The sequence below is a fragment of the Schistocerca nitens genome, chromosome 11 (assembly GCF_023898315.1).
Source record: "Schistocerca nitens isolate TAMUIC-IGC-003100 chromosome 11, iqSchNite1.1, whole genome shotgun sequence".
Taxonomy (NCBI): domain Eukaryota; kingdom Metazoa; phylum Arthropoda; class Insecta; order Orthoptera; family Acrididae; genus Schistocerca; species Schistocerca nitens.
Genome location: NC_064624.1, coordinates 195,185,703 through 195,212,495, shown reverse-complemented (window position 1 = coordinate 195,212,495; position 26,793 = coordinate 195,185,703). Strand labels below are relative to the sequence as shown.

At 40.6% G+C, this 26,793-nt stretch overlaps 2 protein-coding genes across 3 annotated transcripts in view; both read right to left on the bottom strand.

The window, feature by feature from the left end:
• Nucleotides 1-218: 218 nt before the first annotated feature.
• Nucleotides 219-2,806, bottom strand: LOC126212771 (uncharacterized). The gene is made up of 2 exons (XM_049940176.1): nt 2,629-2,806; nt 219-1,120 (listed from the first exon to the last, which is right to left on the bottom strand). Exons 1-2 carry the CDS (start codon nt 2,804-2,806, stop codon nt 219-221), a joined length of 1,080 nt encoding a protein of 359 aa, XP_049796133.1.
• Nucleotides 2,807-18,285: 15,479 nt separating this feature from the next.
• The window catches only part of LOC126213593 (solute carrier family 2, facilitated glucose transporter member 8-like), a 49,384-nt gene continuing 40,876 nt past the window's right edge, over nt 18,286-26,793 (bottom strand). For both annotated transcript variants that reach the window (XM_049941454.1, XM_049941455.1), the window contains exon 5: nt 18,286-22,364. In XM_049941454.1, coding sequence (XP_049797411.1) covers nt 21,801-22,364 — 564 coding nt within the window. In that variant the 3' untranslated portion in view covers nt 18,286-21,800. The remainder of the gene's footprint in view (nt 22,365-26,793) is intronic.

Here is a 26,793-nt window from a genome sequence, read left to right as displayed (position 1 = left end):
CGGAAATAAATTCTTTAACTATTTCCGAATGTCTATTACCTCGTTTGACGAATTACATAGAAAACTAAAGGATGTGTTACAACGACAAAACACACAATTCCGCAATTGCATCCAACCTGTTCAAATGCTGGCTATCACGTTAAGGTAATTTAATACATAAAAACTAGTTCTGTTTATTTACTTATTTATTTGTGTTTTACATTTTTATTACGCTCAGATTATGAAGTAGAAAAGTCAATATCAATATCAGCAGTTGAAACCAAAGAGTTTGTAGCAGGACTGACTGTACTGTCACTTTGTGGCGACAGGCTCTCTGCAAAAACGTTGTAGAACTGCGTTGTTGATGGTGGGCCTTCATGGCTACTTGTGGAAGGCGAAGGGTATGGTGGTGGCACTTTATTAATTCGTTGATAAGAACTGCGACCTTGAGAAGTCTGTAATGGTTGTTCGAGAAAAGTAGTTGGGTTTGGTGCAGCTGGAGGAGGACGAATCTGATGCGTATGGTAAGAGGATATTGGAGCAGCATTTTCCATAGGTGAATAAGAATAAGCTTGAAATCTATTATTATAGGGCATGGGAGGTGTGTAATGGGTAAATGGAGGAGGTTGAGCTGTCAATATATTTCTCCTTTCATATATATTTTCTATAACTTTGAGGACTCCCATCTGAAACTGAAGATAATCCTGTTCATCAAATTTTTCCAGATGAGGCTTCAGACTAAGTAAAAATGACATTTTGCTGCAAGGTTTGTCTTCTTCCAGAGCTCGTAATATTTTCATTTCGATTGCATCAGGTTTTCTATGTTTTCTGTTTGTATGGCACTCGCTTTTGGATGTTTGTTGTGTGGGTGCTGTATCAAATGGCCCAGAAACATTCTCAGTATTTTCGACGGAGCCCTGCGTTTCTATATCTTCTTCCAGTCTGGCGGTGCGTTCCGATTGAAAACTGTCCTCCGTCTCTCGAGCATCATACAGCTTTTTTAGAAACTGCAGCTGATCAGAATATACATACTTTTTCATTTTCTTTGCTGCTGAGCCACTTTTTTTCGCAGCTTGAATTTTTATGTTTGACTTCACAAAGGAGTCTCGTAGATTGGTCCACCTCCGTATTACTTCTATACCTACATCAAAAGAAAACAAAACTGTATGAAAACATTTTAATTTTGTATAGAAAAAAGCAAAACTGTAACAAAAAATGTCCACTGCAAACTAAATGTCACTGATTTTTTTTCGTTTTGTTCAGGTATCTGGCAAGCGGTTGTTCCTTCACTGACTTACATTTCCAGTACAGAATTGGGATTTCTACAGCAAGTAAAGTGGTTAATGATGTATGCACAGCAATTTGGTCATCACTGCGGGAAGAATGTATACAAAGACCGACCAAAGAGGTATGGGAATCAATAGCGGCTGGATTTGAACGTACTGCTAATTTCCCCCACTGCTTAGGAGCGGTGGATGGAAAACATATCCGTCTTACTGCCCCATTTAATAGCGGATCAATGTACTTCAATTACAAAGAATACTTTTCTGTGGTTCTGATGGCTGTAGCGGATTCCAACTACAGGTTCATTTATGTCGACGTAGGAAGTTATGGCAAAGACTGTGACTCTTCAGTGTTCAGACGGTCCAGTTTATGGAAGTCAATAGAAAGTAATTCCCTGGAATTTCCAGACGTCCAATGTCTGCCTGGTACGGAAGGTCCAAAAGTACCCTACTTCTTCGTGGGAGACGCAGCATTTGGCCTACACACGCATTTGCTCCGGCCTTTTGGGGGAACAAACTTGACAGTTGAGAAACGTGTATTTAATTACCGTTTGTGCAGAGCAAGGAGGTATGTGGAATGTGCTTTTGGCATCCTCACCAATAAGTGGCGGTTGTTTCACCGACCTTTAAATGTTCATCCAGATTTTGCAGTAAAAATGGTTAAAGCTTGCATTGTTTTACACAATTTTGTACGTCAGAGAGATGGATTTATAATTGAAGACACCACATCCTTCACTGGTTTGGAAGACTTAGCCCAAGATGCCAACATAAGAGGAGGACTGACAGCCAACGCCATAAGGAACACTCTTTGTAAATATTTTATGACAAATGCTGGAAGCGTGTCATGGCAGATGTCAAAGATATAAATTAACAAGCCTTTTCCTTTTTGTAGATTGTTTGTGAAAGCCTGCGACTGTATAGTAAATAGTTTTCTTTATAAATAAATTACTGCTACCACTCACGTTTTTAATCGTTTTGTTTATATTTTGTACGACGCGTTTCGGGAAATAATTCCGATCTTCAAGTGCGTTTTTTTCTCTAAGTTTTCATTATGTGTAGTGTTTTTTTATTTGTGAGGTCTTGTGCGTGTTTCTCTTATAAATTACAGTAAAGAAAACAGAATGCAAGACCTGACACATAAAAAGACACCACACATGATGAAAACTTAGAGAAAAACGCACTTAAGGATGGGAATTATTTCCCGAAACGCGTCGTGCAAAATATAAACAAAACAAAAAAAACGTGACTGGTAGCAGTAATTTACTTATAAACAAACGATTTACTTTTAGAATAAAATTTATAACGTTAAATAAAAACTGTTTAAAACGTATTAAATGTAATATTAATATATTAAATAAATACTTACCAAACGCATTTTTATCTTTGTCTTCCATCTCATCAAAATCTTGCTTCAGTGCTACGCAAACTTCCCGCCAAGCATTCTTTGTAGCAATACGATCTCTATACGCATCTAGAGTTTTGTCCCACAGAACAGGTCTTACTTCCACCAAGGTTATCAAAAGTTCAGTATCAATTTCATCCATTCTTCTACACTTTTCAGTAAACAAGAATAAACACAAATGAATAAAACGACACTACAACGAACTAGTCGACGCCGTACGGCTCAAAACCGTCCAGTGTGAAAGCATGCACTTAGTCACGTAGGCCACTGTTGTCGAACTTGCCGTACGGCGACCGTCTGTTGTAGTGGCAAGACACGGCTGCAGCACGGCACGGCAGCGGCATTTTGCCGTCGCCGTATAATGTGAAAGGCGCCATACATTTCTTCACACCTACAGCCGTACGGCTTTTTGCCGTACGGTCAAAACCGTATAGTGTGAAAGCGGCGTAACGGCGTGCACACGGGCAACAACGCGACAAGCACGAGTGGGGCTCTTCCACGTCGAAGGTACACCCTGAGAGTAGCCCAGGCAGTGCGAGTCCTCGATGAGGAAGTGAGGGAATCCAACCCTCGAATGCCTACTGTTATCAGTGGCAGGTACAAATCTAAATAAAACCTTGCCAGAAAAGCTTACGGGTACGACTTCAATTCTTCACAGATAATCAAAAGAGATGGGTACTTATTGCTGTTTTATTAGCATACTAGAAATAAATTATTGATGTAGCTGCGGAGATGTTTGTTACATGCAATATTTTGGTGCTAAAATTGCCAATGCGAACTAAAATAAAAAAAGCATTGGAGTATTGCGGTGTTCCTCGGTGTTGCCAACAGATGGCAGCTCGAGACGCTGCCTCAGAACGTATGGCGATCATTTAAGCCCCGTCACTTATCGTCGTCCTCAGCTCGTGATTGGCCGAAAACGAGTCGTTTTGGCGGTTGTTTGTATTTCGTCATTATTGGAAGTGGCAAGTCCTAATTGAGTCGCACTATTAACCTTTTTGTCTATGACGCGAAAAAGTGTTCTGCTAGCAATACATTGTAGATTCCTTCGCCGCGGAACTATTGTGTGTTTACGAAAGTGTAAATGCCCTAAGTGTAAGAGAATGATGTTAGCTGTAATGCGTTTGCATTAAGGCATTTCTTTCATATGTAATATGTAATGGACCCCCTTGCGTTTTTCGTAGTTAGTGCAATTTACGTACATTATATGCGTAGAAATAGTCGTTGAGGTCACGTCCTGTATTTAATGTCAGTTTTCCGATTTTACCACATATGTTTTTTGATAAAAATGTTTTAAATACGGTGCGAAGCACAACATTAGGCTACAGCTCAGAATAGTCTACTACTACTATTGTATATATTTCGTTTTGGTAAGAGGGGCGGGAGTAACATTACTGTAGCTCACATGCTGAAAGTGCTGCCTCGTTACTTGCAGACTGTATTGGAGCCCACTAGTGATACAGTATATCATGCACACTATTAGCAGCTATGGTTCTGTATTCTTTTGTAATTCAGAAGTAATTTAACGAATCATCCGTGTGTGCTAATATAGCTATCGAAAGAGGTTGTGTTTCACTATCGCATATAGTGAGATCTTTGTTGAAATTTGTGGTTATTCAGGTAGTACAAAAAATGGTAAATTTTGTGCAGGAAGGCTATAGTCTACAAAGATCCTTTTCCATGTCGTATAATCTCACCCCCCCCCCCCCCGAAATTAATGAGAGGTGTGAGAACTAGTGTTACTGCTACGGATACAAAATATACAAGGTAACATTGGAAATCCCAATGTGAGTACTCGAACATCCGAAGGCATAAAAATACGCCAAGAATTCAGGGAGTTAATGAAAAATATATTCCCTAATACAGCCTATACGCCTATATTTAGTTGCCGGAAATTCGGCTCAGAACAAGATTAATAAAGTTTAACTTTTTTTTTTCATTGTTTGCTATGTATGCATAGACTGCCATTGTCCGGATACTAAACAGAGCTGTTAATTTCCTATTGTAGACCTCGGCATTATGATGTTGGTAGAAATACTGATTGAAAGTGGTTGTTAAATGTCTCGTGTGAGGTAGAGGTGTCGACAGTTTGCACGTGAAACCTTTACTGAAACTGCCAGCACTATGTTGCTGGTATAAGGGGCTGTTAAATGCTAGTTTGCAGTCAGTTTGCTGTTATCTTGTGTGTGTGTGTGGGGGGGGGGGGTTGCAGTATGCAGTATAAGGTTTTGCATTTGTCGTCAACTGGTATCTCTGTTTGTTAGTTAATTAAAGTATTCGATGGTTGTAGTACATTGTTCTGATAGAGATGGCAGGGAGGGGGGGTGGTTGGATTTATGGTGATTGTACGTAAATGTCCCAAAAATGTTGCCAGGTTATTGATTCAGGAATATTGATCAAATAGATAATGCGTGTCACTTCAGCAAGTATTGTCACCATAGCTGTGGCATGCACTGACCGTGTGAATTGTGCTGCATTAGTGCTAGAGCAAGATGTCTGTGTTATGATCTGAAGGCTGGTTACATACAGCTCTCCATGCTAATATCTCTATTCATCGTATATAACTATTAAGAGAGAGAGAGAGAGAGAGAGAGAGAGAGAGAGAGAGAGAGAGAGAGAGAGAGAGAGAGAGTGTGTGTGTGTGTGTGTGTGTGTGTGTCATACATCTTTAAATGGTTCCACCCCATCATTTAGAATCTAAATAACTAGACCTACTTGTAGTATCATGTGATTCATTTTCTCTTGGTGTGTTTGTTGATTGAATAGCCCCCCATGTATACTGCTGGTTCACAGTGACTTTAGTGCTTCTGGGACAGTCAGTAACCCATAGACTGTTCAGTCATACTTGTAGTTTTAGTATTTCCAATATTATGTAAAAAAAGTCCTTGGGGTTTGGTATATTAATAATTTACACTTAGTGTTTTTCACTACTATTTCAGTAAATATTTTTGCTGTATAACAGTACCAACATGAAGTTAAATGAATAATGATACAACTAAATATTGCAGGTACTTGTCTTTTAGGCTCCTTATGTTTCATAATAGTTTTGCTCTCTCTAGGGGCAGATCAGTGGTCCTGGTTTTTAAAAAACCAAGTGACACTGCATCTTCGCACAGTCACTGCACAAGGTATATTACACATGTAAAAAACCTTCTTCCTTCCAGGAGCATGTGGGAGCTTCTCAAGCAATTACTGCTTTTAAGGATACAAATTGAATTGGAATTCGTTTTGTGATTACAAACTAATCAGAGATATAATATAAACAAGTTATTTATACAGTTATGAAAATAAATTTAATAATTTTTAGATATGCTACTTTCTACAAAATATAACTATATTTATGAAAAAGTTAAGCATGTTTTTGAAACACAACAATAGCATTCTATCTGTTTCATAGAAAATTAAGTAAATTAAATTTAGGAAAAAATTTTAATAAGTGCCTTGTACCTTGTATTAAGTGAACTCCACAGGATAATTTACATGGCAAAAAAGTTTTTCTATTATGGAGTTTTTTGTGGGAGTATGACACTTTCATAAACATTTTTATTTATTGTATTAATCTTTAGACATGCCTATTGAATTTTATATCCACAATTGCAGTGAACATACCTTTATTACATCAGAACATTCCGGGACTCAGAAATGAAGTTGACGAACTACTCATTTGTATCCATGAAATGAATTCATCTAACCAAATTGACATAATCTGCCTCTCTGAACATCAAGTGACCACTGATATAGATATGTTAGACATTTCAGGATTTAAGCTAGCTTCCTACTTCTGCAGAGTAGATATGGATGGAGGAGGAGTTGCCACATTTATCAAAAACTGCCATAAATTCAAGAACATTGACATTAATAAATTCTGTTTAGAGCAGCATCTAGAAGCATGTGCAACAGAAGTAGAGTTCCATAACAGATCCTATATAATAATTACTATTTACTGAGCACTTTCAGGAAATTATAATCTATTCTTAGATCATCTAGAAGCTCTTTTGGGTTATTTAACAGGAAGAAGCAAAGAAATTTTGATTGCTGGTGACTTTAATACAGATTTTCTAATGCAATCTTCCAGTAAACATTCACTGCAGTTAGTAATGTTGTCTTTCAATCTAACTCACACTGTAAACTTTCCAACTAGGATCACTAAATCCTCAAGGACAGCCATTGATAACATTTTTATAGACAAATCAAAGGAACAAAATCATATAATAAAACCTGTTATAAATGGACTATCAGATCATGACATGCAGCTCCTTGTTTTAGATGTAAATTCTAAGCAGATTATCAAGACTGCTAAATCTGAGTACAGGAGAGTAGTCAATCAACCAAAAATTGAGTGTTTTAGAAAACTGCTCAAAGATATGAACTGGAAAGATGTTTATAGTGCTCATGACATGAATGAAAAATATAACACATTCATGAACAATGTCAGTACCATGTTTGAAAAATGTTTTCCTCTAAAAGTTACTCAAATTAAACAGAAGTCTATAATAAAACCATGGATTACACAAGGAATAAAGATTTCCTGTAAGACAAAAAGGAAAATGTATCTGTCGACCAACAATAGCTCCGATGCTGATGATTTAGCTAAATACAAGGAATACTGTAAAACATTAAAAAAAGTAATTCAGATGTCTAAACAAATGCACTACGAGAAGATAGCAATGTCAGGGAACAAAATAGAAACAATGTGGGATATAGTGAAAGAGCAGACTGGTAGAACCAGAAAGGATCAGGAGCAAATAGCACTAAGGGTAGATGACACATTAGTAACTGATGGGCATAGTGTGGCAAATCTATTTAACAAGTACTTTATATCTGTTACTGATAGAATGGGACTTTCAGGATCAGTAAATAATGCCCTTGAATATCTGAAACTAGCCTTCACAAATAGCTGCAAGTACATGAATATATCACTCACTTCACCAAAAGAAATAACTTCCATAATGAAATCTTTAAAAACAAAGCATTCTAGCGGGTACGATGAAATATCAACAAAGTTAATTAAGGCATGTTCTTGTGAGTTTAGTACAATTCTAAGTTACTTGTGTAACCAGTCAGTTATAACTGGGACATTTCCTGACTGGCTAAAATATGCAGATGTTAAGCCTCTGTTCAAGAGAGGGGATAAAGAGATACCATCAAACTACAGACCGATTTCACTTTTGCCAGCATTCTCAAAAAATTTAGAAAAAGTAATGTACAGGCAGCTGCTCAACCATCTGACCACAAGTAACATATTACCAAAACACAGTTTGGATTTCTGAAGGGTTCTGATATCGAGAAGGCTATTTACACCTATAGTGAAAATGTACTTAATTCATTAAATAACAAATTACAAGCAGCTGATATTTTCTATGATTTGTCAAAGGCATTTGATTGTGTGAACCACAACATCATTTTAAGTAAATTAGAATTCTATGGTGTCACGGGCAGTGCTGCAAAATGGTTCAAGTCATACCTCACTAACAGGAAACAAAGGGTGTCAGTAAAAGGGACTTGTGAATTAAGTCATCAGTCATCATCAGAATGGGAAGAAATTACATGTGGTATCCCATAAGGATCCATCTTAGGGCCATTGCTTTTTCTTGTGTACATTAATGATCTCTCATCAGTTACACTGCCAGAAGCAGAGTTCATTTTGTTTGCAGATGACACAAGTATTGCAATAAATAGTATGTCAAGTGTAGTTCTAGAAAGATCTGCTAATGACATTTTCATGGATATTAATAAATGGTTTAAAGCCAACTCACTGACATTAAACTTCGATAAGACTCACTATATGCAATTCAGAACCTGTAAGAGGTTTCCACCCAGCATATGCATAAAATACGAAGAAGAGCAGATAGAAGAGGTTGACAGTCTTAAATTCCTGGGATTACAACTTGATAATAAATTCAGTTGGGAAGAGCACACCACAGAACTGCAGAAACGCCTTAACAAATCTGTATTTGCAATTTGAGTGTTAGCAGACATAGGCGACATAAAAATGAAAAAGCTTGCATACTTTGCCTACTTCCATTCCATAATGTCATATGGTATAATATTTTGGGGTAACTCTTCAAGTCAAACAAAAGTTTTCAGAGTCCAAAAGCGTGTAATACGTATTATTTGTGGAGTAAATTCACGGACGTCCTGTAGAAACCTCTTCAAAGAACTGGGTATACTAACTACTGCCTCTCAGTATATTTACTCCTTAATGAAATTTGTCGTAAATAATATATCTCTTTTTCCAACAAACAGCTCAGTTCATACATACAATACCAGGAACAAAAATGATCTGCACAAGGACTTAAAAGCACTTACTTTAGTTCAAAAAGGGGTCCACTACTCAGGAACACTCATCTTCAATAATTTGCCAGTAAGCATGAAAAATTTAGTTACAAATAAAGATCAGTTTAAAAGGAGCCTGAAAGACTTACTAGTGGCCAACACCTTCTACCCCACTGACGAATTTTTTAATAGAGACAAATGATGTATATATTCATACTATTAGTATTGTTATTTCAGCTTAAACAATAAAAAACCACAAAAAAAACAACTTGATGCCACAGGATGGATCCTTTTTTTCTCCCGAGTTCAATTCAGTGCCTCATTACTTATTCTTCTACTTGTCTAAACTTCAGCATACTTCAACAACACCACAAATTCAAAATCTAATGTTTCTTGTCTGAACTAATAATTGTCTTCACCTTACATCTGTGAAAGGCTATGCTACTGTGAAAAAATCTCCAGAAAGCATTTGTTAACCCATACATTTATATTCAATGTTAAGTTGTCTCTCTTATCAAGGAACAATCCATCCTTCAGCTGTTCTTGCGAGCCCTTACTTGTTCCTGACAAAATTAAAATATCATTAGCAAACTTCAAAATTTTTATTTTTTCTGCCTGAACTTCTGAATTGTTGCCCCCTGTTCATGTCCTTTGATTCTTACATCTGCGATCTGGGTTCAGTACCCTTAGCTCCCTGTATTTTAGTAATTTTTAGAACATTTATTTTGGAGAACAACAGTTTTTCGTTACTTTAAAGTGAACAGTAACTCCAGACTGCAACAAACCTTTATTTTTGTTTTGAGGTTACCGGTTTTGGTCTGTTCGACCATCTTCAGACCTCATATTGAATTATGAAAACAGAATTATAGGGATATACTAATATATAAAATATATTACAATTAATATACAAATTATACCTATGATGATGGTAGGTGGTAGCAGTGGACAGACCAGGCGTTAAGACTCTATGAACGTTAACTGCTAAGGAGAGGAATGCAGGTGTTGCTTAAATACCCAATGCATTGCCCACTGCATTCTGATTTACATCAGCGATAGCAAACGTCAAACATTTGTTACAGTAGTGTGTACAGAATGGTTACACAAAAGCTAATAACAAATGAAGAAATTAGTGCGTGTATAATATAAAGAAACTGCTATACACAATATTTTGTCAATCTGAGATAAAAATCTATACAAAAGAGATAATCAGTCATTGGTTGTGAGAATACTGATAGCCCTATGTGGAGATTTATTGCAAACTAGTTGATTGTAGGGCAGCAGAGATGGTGGGTAAATGACAGTAATGGTTCCCATGGAGATGGCATGGTCATATCAATATGTTTCATACAGTAGTAGTGAATGTCAGGGCTGCTGTTTTCTTCAGTTCGTATGTATTCCTCTGTTATTTCTCCAAATGATGATTGCAACTTTGTGCTTATTATTGTTTGATGGGCATTTTGTGACTAATCTAGAATCACAGTACCTCTTAACTTGGCTGCTTATGCATTTGTTTTATGTTTGTCACTACTGAAATTATATATATATATATATATATATATATATATATATATATATATATATATATATATATATATATATTATAACAGTACAATATATTATATATTTAACACTATCATATATTATATTGTAGCGTTGTAACCGATATTTTTGTACACCTGACATTTTGTATGCTTGTTTTGTGGAATGACAGTAATCAACTAAGTTCATTTTTTTACACTTCAGTTTTCTTATGCTTGTTTTATGTATTTGACTGCCTCGATGGCTCAATGAGAGTTTGATGTAACTTCATTTAATGTCTCTTTCATGCTTTAGATATTTTTACCCTGCATCAGTGTCACTGTTAATTACATGGTTAGTTAGTTAGTTGCGTGTTTCATTGATCAATCGCATGGTACATTAGCCGTTACGATGTGAATATTTTACCCCTTTCTGTGCCAAAGATAGGTTGAGCAAAGAATAGTGTAGGTCTTTCTTTTTTCTGGTATTATAATCATGAATGTCACTGTTGTTTTTAAACTGGTTCATGTTGTTGAGAACAAATTTCATTAGTGAGTAGATGTATTTTGAGGCTGTTGTGAGAATTCCCAATTTTTTAAAAAGATGCCTACAAGATGTGAGACTATCAACCCCACACATTATCCTAACCACTTTCTTTTGAGCAGTGAATACTTTTTGTCTAAATGTTGTTACCCCAAAATATTATTCTGTAAGACAGCAGAGTGAAAGTATGCAAAGTATGTTAGCTTACTAATGTCTATATCCTCAGAATTGGCAATTATTCTGATCGCAAAAGTTGCTGAACCTGGTCGCTTTAGGGGATCTAAAATATGAATTTTCCAATTAAGATTCTTATCCATATGTACACCCAAACCCTGTCTACTGTCTTCTGTTGATGTGTTATATTTATTGAAGGAACTGTACTTTTTGCAGTAGAAAATTGGATGTACTGTGTTTTTTCAAAGTTTAGAGCAAGTCCATTTGCCGAAAACCAATTAATGACTTTTCCAAAGACCTTATTTGTATCATTTTCAATTGGAGTTCCTTTTACTGGATTAATAATTATGCTTGTCTCATCAGCAAACAGTGTCAGTTCAGCTGCCTGTTTCAGATAGGAAGGGAGGTCGTTCACATATGTGAACAACAGAAGGCGACCCATAACCGAACCCTGTGGAACACCTAATGTAATTTCACCTCAGTCAGATGAAGTGTCAAACTTATTTAAATCACTTGACCCATATAAGGAAACTTTTTGCTTTCTGTTCTGTGGGTATGACTTAAACCACTCATACGCTATTCCATTTATACCATAGAATTGTTATTTCTGTAACATAATGTCTTGGTTCACACAATCAAATGCTTTGGACAAGTCACAGAAGATTCCTATTGGTGACATTTTAGTATTTAAAGACTCTGTTATGTGGACAGTGAAATTGTATATTGCTTTCTCCTTGGAACAGCATTTCTGAAATCCGAACTGTGATTGACTAAGTATCCCATTACTGTTGAGATGGCTAACCACTCTTGAGTTCATTACTTTCTCGAAGATTTTTGAGAATGCTGTAAGCACGGATGCTGGCCGATAATTATTGACATCTGTGGAGTCCCGCTTCCTGTAGAGAGGCCTGACAATGGCATATTTTAACCTGTCTGGGAAAATACCTTGAGTTAGTGATGCATTACATATGTGACTCAAAACATCAACTGTAATTGCTCCACATTGTTTTAATATCTTATTAGAGATGTCATCTACTCCAACAGAGCATTTATTTTTCAGAGATTTAATCATGTTAATTATTTCACAAGAGTCTGTTAGGTGAAACTTCTTCTTCTTCTTCTTCTTCTTCTTCTTCTTCAGTAGCTCTACAGACCTTGGTGAGCCTTGGCTTCTTCAACAATCTTCCTCCACACTTCTCGGTTATTTGCTGCTCTTTTCCACCCCCGGACTCCCATATTGGAGATATCCATTATTACCTCATCCATCTTCTTCTAGGTCTCCCTTTTCACCTGACTGAATGGATCATACCTTTCATCATTTTCTTTGGAATTCTATCTTCTGCCATTCTCTCAAAGTGTCCTAGCCATCGTATTCGCTGTGATTTCACAAATTTTACTATGTCCCTGCCTTGTATAAACTCTTGTAATTCGGCATTGTAGCATATTCTCGAGCCTTCTTCCTCCCTTATTGGCCCATAGATTTTGCGTAGTATTTTCAGCTCAATGCTTCTTAGAGCATTTTTATCGTGTTCTGTCAACGTCCATACCTCTGAGCCGAATGTGATAACTGGGCGGACTAGGGAATTATATATTAGCAGTTTAGTTTTTCTTGTAACAAGGCTATTTTTGAAAAGCTGCATATTTGCAAAGTAAGCACTGTTTCCTGCTTGTATTCTTTCCCTTATAGCCTTTCCAATACTGTTATCATTTGTTATTAGGGCTCCCAAGTAGTTAAAAGAGGACACTCCATTGAAGCATTTCCCACTGATGTTTAGGTTTTTAGGGGTTCTTCTGGCCTCAGATTGTGACATTACCATATATTTTGTTTTGTTTTCGTTTACTATGAGGCCAATTTTTAAGGCTTCTGTTTCCATTGCCCGGTATGTTTCTAGGAGTGTATTGGTATTTCTTCCTACTATAGCAATGTCATCAGCGTATGCACATATCTGGCTAGTTTTCATGAATATGGTGCCCCTTTTGTTGATTTTATTTACAGCACTATGCAGGACTATGTTGAATGGGACAGTGGAGTGACTATCCCTTTGCTTCACACCTTTATTAAAGTCAAAGCTTTCACTTGTTCTGCTAAGGACCTTTACTTTTGCTCTTGTCTCTGTCACTGTCATTCTGATTAATCTTATTAATTTAGCACATATACCAACTTCTTTCAGTACTCTGTATAGTTCTTGCCGATTTATGCTGTCAAAGGCTTGTTTGAAATCGATGAATAAGAAATGCAGATCTATATCATATTCATAGAACTTTTCCATCATTTGCCTTATCACAAATATTTGGTCAGTTGTTCCTCTGTCTGGTCGAAAGCCACACTGATATTCCCCTAGTATGCCTTCTGCACACTTCCGTATCCTTTCGTTTAATATACTTGTGAAGATCTTATAAGCTGTACTTAGGAGTGTTACACCTCTATAGTTTCCACATGCTGTTCTGTCCCCTTTCTTATAAATGGGGACTATTATTCCAATTTTCCAATTATCTGGCATAGTTTCTGTTTCCGATATATCTGATATTAATGTGTGCAGTTCCTTTATTACAGCCTCACCACCAGTTTTTATTAATTCAGCAATTATGCTGTCTTCCCCAGGGGCTCGATTGTTTTTTGACTTGTGCACAGCCTGGGAGACCTCTTGCAGTGTTGGCTTTCTTGCCTCAAAAGTTTCATTGTCTACTTCCAGCTCCACTCTTCCCTCCAGTGCAGCTGTCTCTTCATCTTCTAGGCTGGTGCTTAGTGTATCTTTGAAATACTCTGCCCATCTTCCCACTATCGGTTCTTCCTCTCTTATCATTTTCCCATCTTTACTGGAACAGGCCATTGTTTTTGGTTGGAATCTATTCTTCATTTTGCCTATGGCATGATAGAACTTTCTTGTTTCACTCTGTTCCTATAGTTCTTCTAGCTCTTGAAATTTCTTCTTATTCCACTCTCTTTTCTTTCTCTTGCACAGTCTGTTAGCTCTTCTCCTTAATTCTCTATAGTGTTCCACATTATTTCTGGTTTCTCTCTGTAGCACTTTTGTTCTTGCCCTGTTCTTTTCCTCTATTGCTGACCTGCAATCTTCATCAAACCACTCCTGGGTTCTTCTGTTCCTTCTTATGCCTGTTATTTCCTCTGCAGCATCCTTAATGGCTTTTTCAAACCTGTTCCACTTTTCAATTACTCCTACTGTGGTCTCTTCTTTGCTCAGCTTTCTGCTTAGTGTTACTTGGCATTTTTTTACTTCATCAGGGATGTTCACTTTGTCTCTATTCCATTTCATCATCTTTCCCATTCTGTTGCCATTTGTTAGTGACAGTTTCTCTCCATCCAGTTTCCGAGGCTTCTGTTGAATTTCCGTAATATTCTTTTTTTTTTTTTTACAGTATGGGATTATTAGCCCCATGCCCAACCCCCAACCTGGAGGACCAGGATTTGTATGAGGTTTACTCCTCTAGGGAAGCTGGCTTCACTACGCCTCTAGAGCCCTCCCTGCCCTATGTTGTGGGACACACTTTGTCTGGCTGCTCTGTCGAGATCAATCCGGCTTGGGTGACCCTGCCAGTAGCTATGCTACCGCCAGCATAGCTCTCGACTTCACCGAAGCACGCAAACCCTCCCGCCCGGCACTGAAGGTGCCTACTATAAGGAGGTGTCTCCTGGGAGGGTAGGTGAAACCTAATCTGACTAAATTTTTTCAAAACAGTCTCTTCCGTGTACTGCCTAGCTTTTTCTTTTGAACTGTTCTCACCAATTTTTTCTCCTACACTTAAGAAATGATTGTTAAATACATTTTCTACTTGTGTACTGTTGGTTAGGCTGGTCTCGCTCTCTTTAACAGTAATACTGCCTACCCCAGTAGTTACTTTTCCTGTCTCCCTTCTAACAGTGGACATCGATTTCAACGACAAAAGAACTACTGTTCCTCATCATCCAAATATTATTTTAGATGAAAATAAGAAAAACGAGAAGGCTCCAAGTTCACAAGAAAACATAGCATTAGTGGCAGATCCAACATTTGAAGCGTCAGAAACAGCATCACCATCGACAACAACAAATAGAAGGCTGTTGGACAGAAGAAATGCTGAGTCTCCTTCTCATCTCAGAGATTTTTTATGTGTGAGCCTGAAGAAAAAAAGGGACAACAGTAGGTAGTGTCAAGTGTCTCCTCTCTCCTGTCTCAAGACAGACTCCAATGGATTCTCAGTCAGGTAATAGCACTAATAGAATGAAAAAGCAAGAGGAAGGCATTTCTTTCTTTCATCAAAATATAAGGGGCCTCTTAAACAAAACGGATCAACTCCTTATTAACATTTGTGAAAAGGACAGTATAAATAATGCTCAGATTTTGTGCTTAACTGAGCACCATGTTACTGATAAATGTGCCTTGCCATCTATAGTAAGTTATAGTTTAGTAACATACTACTGTAGGGAAAGTAAAGATAAAGGTGGAGTAGCAATTTATGTTAAGGACAGCTACAGATATTAAGATATATTGTGTGGAACAACAATTTGAGGCATGTGCCACAGAAATAATAACTAAATTCCACCCAATAATAGTGTTGGCTGTCTACAGGTCTCCTTCAGGTGATATAAAAACTTTACTGCATTCAATGGAACTCCTTCTGTCAGGTTACTTTCAAAAGTGAAGGATATTATAGTTTTAGGTGATTTTAATATAAACTTTGACTGAAAATAAGAATAAAATAGACTTTGAGATTGTGATGACCTTACATAATCTGACATCAGTAATAATCCGCCAAGGTAGCTGATGTTCCACTTGTCGCAGCCATCGTGGATTTTCCGTTGCCCAATAGTGCATATTATGCCAGTTTACGTTACCGCTGTTGGTGAATGATGCCTCGTCGCAAAAAAAGAACGCGTGCGAAAAATCTGTTATCGTCCCGTAATTTCTCTTGTGCCCAGTGGCAGAACTGTACACGACGTTCAAAGTCGTCGCCATGCAATTCCTGGTGGATAGAAATATGGTACGGGTGCAATTGATGTTGATGTAGCATTCTCAACACCGACGTTTCCGAGATTCCCGATTTTCGCGCAATTTGTCTGCTACTGATGTGCGGATTAGCCGCGACAGCAGCTAAAACACCTACTTGGGCATCATCATTTGTTGCAGGTCGTGGTTTGACGTTTAACATGTGGCTGAACACTTCCTGTTTCCTTAAATAACGTAACTATCCGGCGAACGGTCCGGACACTGGGATGATGTCGTCCAGGATACTGAACAGCATACATAGCACACCCCCGTTGGGCATTTTGATCACAGCAGCTATACATCAACACGATTCCACACTGACGGAATGTTACGTGATACCACGTACTTATATGTTTGCGACTATTACAGCGGCATCTATCACAAAGCGAAAAAAGTGGTCCAGTAAAACATTCATATTTCTTTATGTACTACACGAATATGTAATAAAAATGGGGGTTCCCATTTAAAAAAATAAACGTTGTTGATATCCGTTTGACCTATGGCAGCGCCATCTAGCGGTCCAACCATAGCGCCATCCTATTTCCCCCTTCAAGCTAGACGAGTTTCGTTCTTTGTAGTTTTCTCGTTTGACGCTTATTTCGTGAGATGTTTGGTCTGGTCGTGTCTGTGTGTGTGTTAATTGTAAAATTAATTAAACATTTAAAATACGAGTAACAGTATGCACAAATGGCTGAAGACAACGTAAAAAACGATACAGTACCCCCCCCCACCCCCCCTCCTTTCCTCCGTCCTTTCCCTGGGCTCCCTCTTGCCCCATTCCATCCTGTGTTTCTCCCTACCTAACCTCTCCCTACGTCCCTTCTCCACCCCCCCCCCCCCCCGAGTCCTTTTGTATTCCCATCCTCTGCCTTCCCCACTCCCTGTTGCGTCTGCCCAACACCCCCGACCCCTCTTATGGGTCCTAATCCTCCATTTGCTCCTTTCCCCCCTCCCCCCCCCCCCTTCGCTTTTCCTCACCTTCCCCCCTTTTTTATTTTCCCATCATCTGCCCAGTTTCCCCCCACCTGCTCTCGGCTGTGGTATGTCATATTTTAGTGCAGTGTTCCAGTGAATGTTCAGTGTTGTTTCGTCTTTACAAGTGTGCTGTTGCTGGGTGTGAATTTTATGTCTTTTGCGAACAGAAACCAGACTGTCGCGGTGTTTTTTTTAAAATTGTCTGTCTATTATTTTACCTGTCTGCTTCATATGTATTTTATTAGCATCATCATCCCTTTGTTGTATGTTTTAAGTTCCACGATTTTTTCGCCATGTTAACCTTTCAGTCTCCATTTTTATCGCCTGTTTTTTATTCTATATTATCTTCACCTTTTCAAAACAAAGTCTGTAGGCTGAAGAGTGGCGTACTAAGCTGCTGCCAGCCCGCCCCCTTCGGGGGGAATCGAATTCAATAAAGGAAAAAAAAGTGAAAGGCTATCTCTCAAATTGTTGTGAATGAGGTACCTGCCAGTTAGTTTTGAAAACTGTCGACAGGAGCGCCACAGAGTGTAGTTGCTGAAAATGTCTGCTTACGAGGCAGCTAAAGCATTTTGTGCGCTGGAATTTGCCCGCTGCCAATCGTCAGTGACTATTCAAAGGCCTTTGACGTGATACCACCTGTGCCGTTTACAACAAGACAGTCTACGGACCGCTTCTTTTCCGAGAGAACTGCCAATAGTATCACCTATCTCGAAGTGCTGTAATTGTAAATCGTGCCACAACTTGAAACTGAAAGCAGGGATTTCATCTTTTAACACTACGGCGCCCCCCCCCCCCTGGCACACCTCCTCCACAACTGTGTATATGAGATAACCGGAACGAGATGTTGCCACGTCTCAGGATAGGCCGTGATGCGGGCACTCTCCAGGTGCTACTCGAGTGTCCACAGAGGTCTCTGGACTTGACACCTTCAGAATTTTTCCCTGTGGGGTTACATCGAGGTTTGCACTTCTGTCCCAGTTCTACGGCACAGAACCTCCAATACTTGCGACACCACAGTGGAGCAGCTGTTCTTACTGTCTACTCAGATATGTTGGGTATGAGCAGAGTTGGACTACCGATTATGTGTACAAAAATACTGTGAGGTCCGTCTTTCATATACTGCATCATTTATTACGTTATTCTTGGCTGTTTATCTCTACCAAATTTCTGAAATGTTTCACAGACTTTATAATTACTGTGTATATAGACTCATTCCATGACCAAGTAGCTTAGGATAGCATGGTACCAAGGACGTGAAATATAAATAAAATTCTTTTTTAAAAGTCTTCTGGAAGCAGTTTGCTCATTTAGCCAAAGGAGTCGATGTTACACACTGAGTGAAAGGAACCTAGGAGTGAAATTGCATTTTCGTGTTGATATTGTCTGTGTAGCAGTAAAACCTTTTTCGAAACATTTTTACTTGAGTTAAACAATGCAGACACTTATTGACACTCATGAAAATATCGGCATTCTTTGAATACATCTCATCAATGGGATTTCCATCATCTATGACATACAGAAGTGATGATTATTTTTCTTTTATTATCTTTTCTTACCCTTCACTCAATACGGTTAGTGATGGATAATAGTGGTACAAAATTGTATCGTTTATACTATCAAAAATTTTAGAAGTATACAAAAATTTATCTTAATATATCGACAGAGTGCTTAAAATACATGATTTTAGGTACAACATGATAGTTATTTCACAATCTATAAACTGAATGAAACGATTCATTGTAATTATGTAGTGTGAGCAATGCAAAGAGACCAATATGAAGTGAAGGAATAAAAACACAAACTGTCGATTCTATGTGGTGGGCCTTTGCTTAAAGATTTTTGGAGTCTGAAACAAATGAATATGGAAGTTAAGTACTTTAGTAAACAGGTAGTGGATTAGGTGTGGAATGGATATTGGGCGTGAAGTTGTGAAGGTTTTTCTGGAGAGCTGAATGGAGGGATAATAAAAATAGGGATAATGGGTAATAAATGAAAGATTAGGACAGAGAAGAGAAAGAGGCGAGTATGGATATGGAGAAAGAAAGAAAGGGCCCGTGACAGCTGATGGCACAGGTATAAGCCAGAGTCAAAAGGGGTTCAATGAAAATGTTCTAGGAGATGATGTGAAAACTATGTAGGTGTAAGGTAGAGGTATGAGCTGTTACAGACGTGGCAGTGTGTAAAGACAGGAGGTTAGACAAGAAAAGATACTTTGGATGGTATCAGGTATTTTGGAGCTGTAGGATATTCTTATGTGTTCATTCACAGTGAAGAGAGGACATAATTTGATGAGTGGCTAATTGACTCACCTGCAGGACAAGAAAGGGACAGAGAACGAGAAGTGAATGCTGTTTGAAGACTTAAAATACTTGTACAATTTTGGGGTTCAGATGGCTAAGTCACATTTAAAAAGGTATGCACTTTATACACCAAGGTTTGAAGATGTAAATAATGGTGGGGAAGCTTCATTCCTGAAGTGTAGCTGGCTAATTCTTTTACGTGTGCAGCAAGCCAAGAGTCTGGGGTGGGAGAGATTGGGTAGTTTTAAACTTTTTGGAGTAGGGACTGATCAAAGTTCGCGTCATTGTGGGTGATGTCATTAGGATAGATTGCAAAGTGGTTAATTTTGGAGACGTTGTTCGGTAGAGGGAGTAGCAGATAGCAGATAGCATTGGGAACAGATAGGCTTTGCTGCATTGTGGCTCGATATGACAAATGGGGAAAGTCTTCTGAAGAAAGAAAGGCACACTATTAGACTGTTACGATAGTACTGATTGGCTTCAAAGTTTTATACCTAAGGCTTCCCAATAGGTTTACAATCATATGTGGAGGTAGTCCAGGATGTGAACAGGTAGGCTATTGTGATTAAGGCATCCAGGTTGGGTCTATAGAGCGACAATCGGATAGACCGATTGATACTTGATTCCAGTGATGATGTTTTCTGCAGTGATTTAGCTGGAATGGTAGGTTAAAAGTGGGATAGTGATTGTGTGACCATGGAAAGAGTCATTAGACACCAGCACTTGATTCTGACACGGGGAAGTTACTGGGGGCATTGAGAGTGATGGTAGTGCTGGAGATAGGGAAGGTCTTAGCTGTGCCTGTGAGGAAGTCAAGAGGATTAGAAGGACGGGAAAAAGGTTTCACAGCTTACAGGAAAGTGATTGGGTAAGATGGTGAACGCTTTAGGGATTGTTGATAAACAGTGGTGTACCTAAGTCGAGCACTGAGAACTTCATCTCAACACACAGATTGTGGACTGTGTCTTCACTTTGTAAGCCTGTAAGAAGGTCACATTGAGGACAAGGGTTTGAAGTTTGTGTTCACTGAGTGTCCTCATGAACAGAATCGTGGTTTTCAGAAACACGAGATCTGGTGGGAAAGCAATGTCATAGTTTACTTTACGTTAGGGAGTAGTATTCAGGTTAAGGGGAGTGTGATAAGGCTTACAGAAGGGAACTGAGATGGTTGTAAGCGACGTGTACTTGATGAATGGCTCTCAGGTATCCAGTCGGGTGGCAGTGTTGAGATACCATGAGACATCCCCCAGTCTCGCCCAAACCATTTTCAGGCAAAGTCACTATATCAGAAAGTTATGAGTGTGGCGTGTCAGATTATCTCGACAATACCACTCAGCTGGAAACAATATTTCATTAGTAGCTTACACCAGGGACCATTTTATTCACACAGAAGCGTACTGGGTTGGAACAGCAGGTGGCTAAGAGATCAAGGTGGTATATGGAACAGGCGACAAGGTAAAAAATGGTCAAATGGCTCTGAGCACTATGGGACTTAACATTTGAGGTCATCAGTCCCCTAGAAATTAGAGCTACTTAAGCCTAACTAACCTAAGAACATGACACACATCCCCAGACTGAAGCACCTAGAACCGCTTGGCCACACTGGCCGACCGACAAGGTAAACTAGAAGGAAGTCCATCAAATTAGTTAGATAGTGGTCAGGCATTTTACATCTTCGGGTGTGGGAGGGAATTGTATAGGTTTGGAGAGGGGAGGAAAGGGGAGAGGGGATGAGTTATATGGGAACAGTTTAGTTATGTATTCTCAATTCGACTATGGCGACAGTCATTATAGAATGGTCAAGCCATTTTATGCTAATTCGGTTGTTCCAGAAGTGTTGGTCCAATAAGGTTCAAAATGGCTCTGAGCAGTATGGGACTCAACATCTGACGTCATCAGTCCCCTAGAACATAGAACTACTTAAACCTAACTAACCTAAGGACATCACACACATCCATGCCCGAGGCAGGATTCGAACCTGCAACTGTAGCGGGTCCAATAAGGCATACAGGATGGTATGTAAGTGCATGGTAAGTATATGGTAACTGCTTTACTTGAGAAAAGTCATGAATCGTGATCCGGAGCACTATTTACATCAGCTAATGAATGTGATAAAGTCCATGAGCTGGAAACTTGTATCATTTTATGAAAAAAAGGTAGTGGCTCAGTTGGAAGAGCATTACTGGTGGCAGATGAGGGCCTGGGTTCCTGTTGTGGTCCAATAGATTGTTCCAAGTGATCAAGTGAATGTCTGATGTTAGAAAAAGTGAGACCGTGTTACTACCATTCGCTGATTCATGTACGAATGTGGGTTCATCCAGAGGAATCACTGTAACATCCAGATTTGTCGAGGTGAGGAGGCTCATCTGCAGGTGCAGGAAAAACTCCACACTCGGGCCCCGCCAGACAGCTGCCTCTGCACCTCCTCCAGCGACCGGTCCTTCGTCTCGGGAACCACGAAGAACACGAACAGGGCGCCGGCGACTGCCACGGAGCCAAAGATCCAGAAGGTTCCCTGGACGCCGACGGCGGAGCTGAGCTCGCTGAAGAAGGTGGTGACCAGGAAGGAGAAGGTCCAGCTGACGAGGCAGCAGAGGGAGCCCGCAAAGGCGCGCACCTCGGGGGCGTACAGCTCTCCGAGCAGCACCCAGGTGACGGGCCCGAGCCCCAGCGAGAAGGCCACCACGAACAGGCAGAGGCTGGCGAGGGGCAGCCAGTCCAGGCCCTCGGCCTCGCCACTGGAGTCCAGCTGGAAGTAGGCTCCCAGGAGCAGAGCACACAGTCCCACCACTGCGGCGGACGCCACGAGCAGCGGCCTGCGGCCCGCGCGGTCCACCACCAGTGACGCCACCAGCGTCGCCACCACCTGCATGGCGCCCACCACCACGGCAGACGTATCTGCCTCCAGGGCTCCGCCCGACGCTCTCTGCGACACCGACATTTCGAAACGTCTCAGGTCCCTGCTTTTGGAAGGCAACGTAGATAACAGAAACAGTAAGGCGGGTTGCACACTGGGATGCAGTCGACAAAGGATAGGGCAGGGCAGCATGTGCCCACTTCTACGTGGGCCGCGCTGTGGTTCAATGGTTCAAATGGCTCTGAGCACTATGGGACTTAACATCTGTGGTCATCAGTCCCCTAGAACTTAGAACTACTTAAACCTAACCAACCTAAGGACATCACACACATCCATGCCGGAGGCAGGATTTGAACCTGTGACTGTAGCAGTCGCGCGGTTCTGGACTGAGCGCCTAGAACCACTAGACCACCACGGCTGGCGCTGTGTCTAGGACACAGTTCACTGTGCGAGCACCACACGTGCCCACTCATATGGATGGTGTCTCAGAATGATGATGGTGAAGGTGAAGGTGATGGAGAAATATTGATACAAGGGCAAATCAAACAGTATGTTACACTTCCAAGTTCTGCCCATTTATTAAACCACATACACATAGGGAACACAGCTGCGGCAATATGCAATGTAAGTTCAGTTCCCCATATAGTCTCCAACAGACTGTAAACATTCCTCGGAATGAGCAACCAAGTTTTCGATTCCAGATGCGGAGAAATCACCCCCAGCGCAATGTGACCACCTGGATACAGCTGCTTTCACTTCGTCATTGTTTCGGAATCGTCCTCTACCGAGATCGTCTTTCATCTTGCTGAACACATGATAATCACATGGCACTAGGCCTGGATCTGACACTTGAATCGCTCAGCAGTTCTGCATTACACTGTTTGATCATTGTCATCAAAGTCCCAAATTCCATTATTTTAAAGAGACAGACACTCCTGGAGTCATGATATGATCAGTGTTTGGATATCACCTCATGTCATAGCTGGTGGGGATTGAGTGAATTCTGGTGGTACAACAGCACTTCAAGGACATCCTCATCTCTTCTCTCTCATGTGACAGTCTCATGTGCCATTTGTCAACAGAACACTGGTCGTTCACACGTGCCAAATTTCTTCATGAAATTTGTGCAGCATGTTGAGGTAATCACATGGCCAGCACGATCCCCAGATCTATTCCCAACAGAAGATGTGTGGAACCATGTTAAATGTCAACTGTCTTAGTGTCAGCATCCAGATATTAAGGATCAGGTGAAACACTTGTGGGCCAGCTTGCCTCAGGATACGGTATAACTGTTTCATGGCTTCTTCTCAACCAAATCAGCAGGTACATCCAGGCCACAGGTAGGGTAAAGCCGTACTAGTAAGTGGGCTCATACTGTCAATTTCTTTTTCAATTTGAATTGAATTTGAAATAACTGAAGTAACGTCACACATCCTTCCACCCCGTCAAGTTTCTTCGTTTTTTTCCTTCCCCTGGGTGTTCGGCTTTTTGTCAGGCAGTGTATTGTTACTATTATTTAAATTCTAGAAATCTGTAGAGTGTTAAATGTAGTTGGTTGGTTGGTTGACTTGAGGGGAAGGAACAAAACAGGAAGGTCACCAGTCCCATTGGATTATGGAAGGATGGGGAACCATCCCAGCATTTCCCAAAGAAATTTAGGGAAATCACAGAAAACGTAAATCAGGATGGCCAGAAGCGGGTTTGAACCACCATCCTCCCAAATGCGAATCCAGTGTGCTAACCACTGCGCCACATCACTCGGTATTAAATGTGAGTTTCGCAATATGTGATATTCGGGAGGAGTGGTTGGGGGGGGGGGATGGGGATATGGTGAGAAACCAACCCCAGAACTGAACTGTGGCTCTGTTGTTGCAGTCTTCCACACTATGCTGCCCCAAATTCGAAGCTGCACAGCAACAAAGTTACATAATTAATTTTTCTTTTGTTCATAGTTACATATCTCTTGTTCTGATTGAAATGACTCCACCACAGTACCATGGCATGCTGTTAGATGAACCAAAATAAAATGGCGCTGCCGATTGCCAGATTTGAAATTGGTGTGGGTCATTCCTTTCCTGCATTAGTAGGTTAACAATGTGACAACAATCCATGGTGAATTGGTAGAAGTGTACACCAACAGTGAACCACCATATGACATGTGGTTAGCTGGCAGGAATGCTTTTAGTGCAGAAAAAAAAGCTGAATGAGAAAGAACTGTATCTGTGTGAAGAACAAGAAAATGGAAGAGAGGTGGAGGCACCAATGTTTGGAGACCAGGGGTATCACAGTCAATCTGATGGTGAGAAATGTCAGAATTAGTCACAGATCAGTTTTCAGTATCTTGGATGGCCTATTGAGCATGGCAAAGGTCGCCACCCAATGGCTTCCTGATTGCTTATGCCCATTGTAAAGCCCACCAAATCGATGCAGCTGTGAAGATGCGGCAACTCTCTCAGGCCAGTCCAAAGGACTTCTTTAGCTGCCTGATCTCCATGGCCGAAGTACTGGGTGTATTACAGGGACACTGAGACAAAAGAGCAAAGCAAGAACATGTGCATTCATCACTATCAGAAAACTGGAAAAATCAACCAACATCGGAGAAGTTGATGATGTGTGTGTTTGCGACTGCTACAGTGTGGTTGGTCTACAAGCAGATTACACTTGTAAGTGTAAATCAGTCACAGGAGCATACAACTGAAATCTCTTGCAAGGTTATGGGAGGCTGTGATGATGAAATGTAGCGAGAAGCTGTCCGACTAGGTGCCACTGGCCGATGAAAATGCACAGTCTGTAGAATTCTGTGACCGTTGTCGCTGAAGTTGAAATCTGCTGAGTCGTTAGGCCACGTCATATTTCTTCGCACGGTCGCTGTTTTGACCCCTTTGCTGGGATCTTCCTCAAGATCTTATGCTGCAGATTGTGCTCAGTCTACAACGGACAGTAAAAGATCCTGAAGTAGATCCCAGCAGGGGGTTGAAATGTCGATCACTCCGAGAAATATGACACGATTAGGCCGGCCGGAGTGGCAGTGCGATTCTAGGCACTACAGTCTGGAACCGCGAGACCGCTACAGTCGCAGGTTCGAATCCTGCCTCGGGCGTGGATGTGTGTGTGCTGTCCTTAGGTTAGTTAGGCTTAAGTAGTTCTACGTTCTAGGGGACTGATAATCTCATAGGTTGAGTCCCATAGTGCTCAGAGCCATTTGAACCATTTTTTGACACGATCAAACAACCCAGAACATTTTAACTTCAGTGCCCCAGATTGCCCTGGACAGGTCACAGTCACATGGTGTGTCTCTTTGCCGTGCAAAATTTTTCCTCATCTCCCTTATTCTCCTGATACGGCACCCATTGCCTTCGTGCGTATCCAGAACCAGGACACAGTGATTTTCAAGGTGGAACGTTTCTTCAACAGCCAAAATTCAGTCTTGTACAACTAAGTGATGCACTGTAGGGAAAAATGTGTCACATTCACAGGTGAATATGAAGGGATAGATAACAATACCAGCAATGTTCATGACCACAGCTTAAGGTACCACGGATGAAATTTTAACCCAGTAAGAAGGGGCACTAGATTGTAAAAATTACATTAAAAAAAGATTTGTACTCTTGCCCATTATGGCCGCTCTGTGGTCTTTGTGTGGACCCCAGACCATATTGGGATACCCAGCAATGAACATGTTGACAGCCTGGCCAAACAGGCCACCAGTAAACCATCTCTGGACATTAGCCTCCCGGAGATTGATTTGCGAGCGATGTTACGCCGCAAAGTTTTCCAACTTTGGGACACTGAATGGCGCAACCTGACCACGCCAGACAAACTCCGTCCTATCAAGGAGACGACGAGTGTGTGGCGGTCATCCATGCGGGTCTCTCGCAAGGAGTCCGTTGTCCTATGCCCGCTGCGCATTGGGCACTCACATGTGATGCAAGGCCACTTATTGCGCCGTGAGGACCCACCTCTATGTCGGTGCTGATCCGCTTTGACGGTGGTCCACATTTTGTTGGAGTGTCCGCTTTCAGCTGTGCTCAGGCAGACGTTAGCGCTACCTGACACGTTCCCTGCCCTTTTAACAAATTACACTGCCATGGCAGGCTTAGTTCTGCGTTTTATTCGGGCAGGGGGTTTTTAATCACGTAATCTGAGTGTTAGTTATGCCTTTTTTGTTTTGAGTCTGGCCTTTGGCCTACGATTTTAGACTGAGTTTTAGTGTGTTTCTCGGTGGCTTTTCCTTTATTATCTCTATGGTCGGCCAACCACTGTCACACTCTGTGTGATTTTAATTCGTTTTGTCTGGTCTCTGTGTACGTCTTGTCTCGTGTCGTCTGTCGTCTTTTACATAGTCGTTTTTATTCTCTGTGGGTGTTTTCAGTTTTGGACCAAGGGACCGATGACCATAGCGGTCTGGTCCCTTTAATCCCACAAACCAACTAAGCTAGATTTGTACCAGTGAGGACTATCTTAGATGGCGCAGTCTCTTGGCCAAACGTCCCTCACT

Coding starts and splice junctions, on each gene's coding strand:
- LOC126212771 (XM_049940176.1), bottom strand. CDS start 2,806: ATGGATGAAATTGATACTGAACTTTTGATAACCTTGGTGGAAGTAAGA. Junction 1,121..2,628: donor CAAAGATAAAAATGCGTTTG/GTAAGTATTTAT, acceptor CTTTTGATGTAG/GTATAGAAGTAATACGGAGG.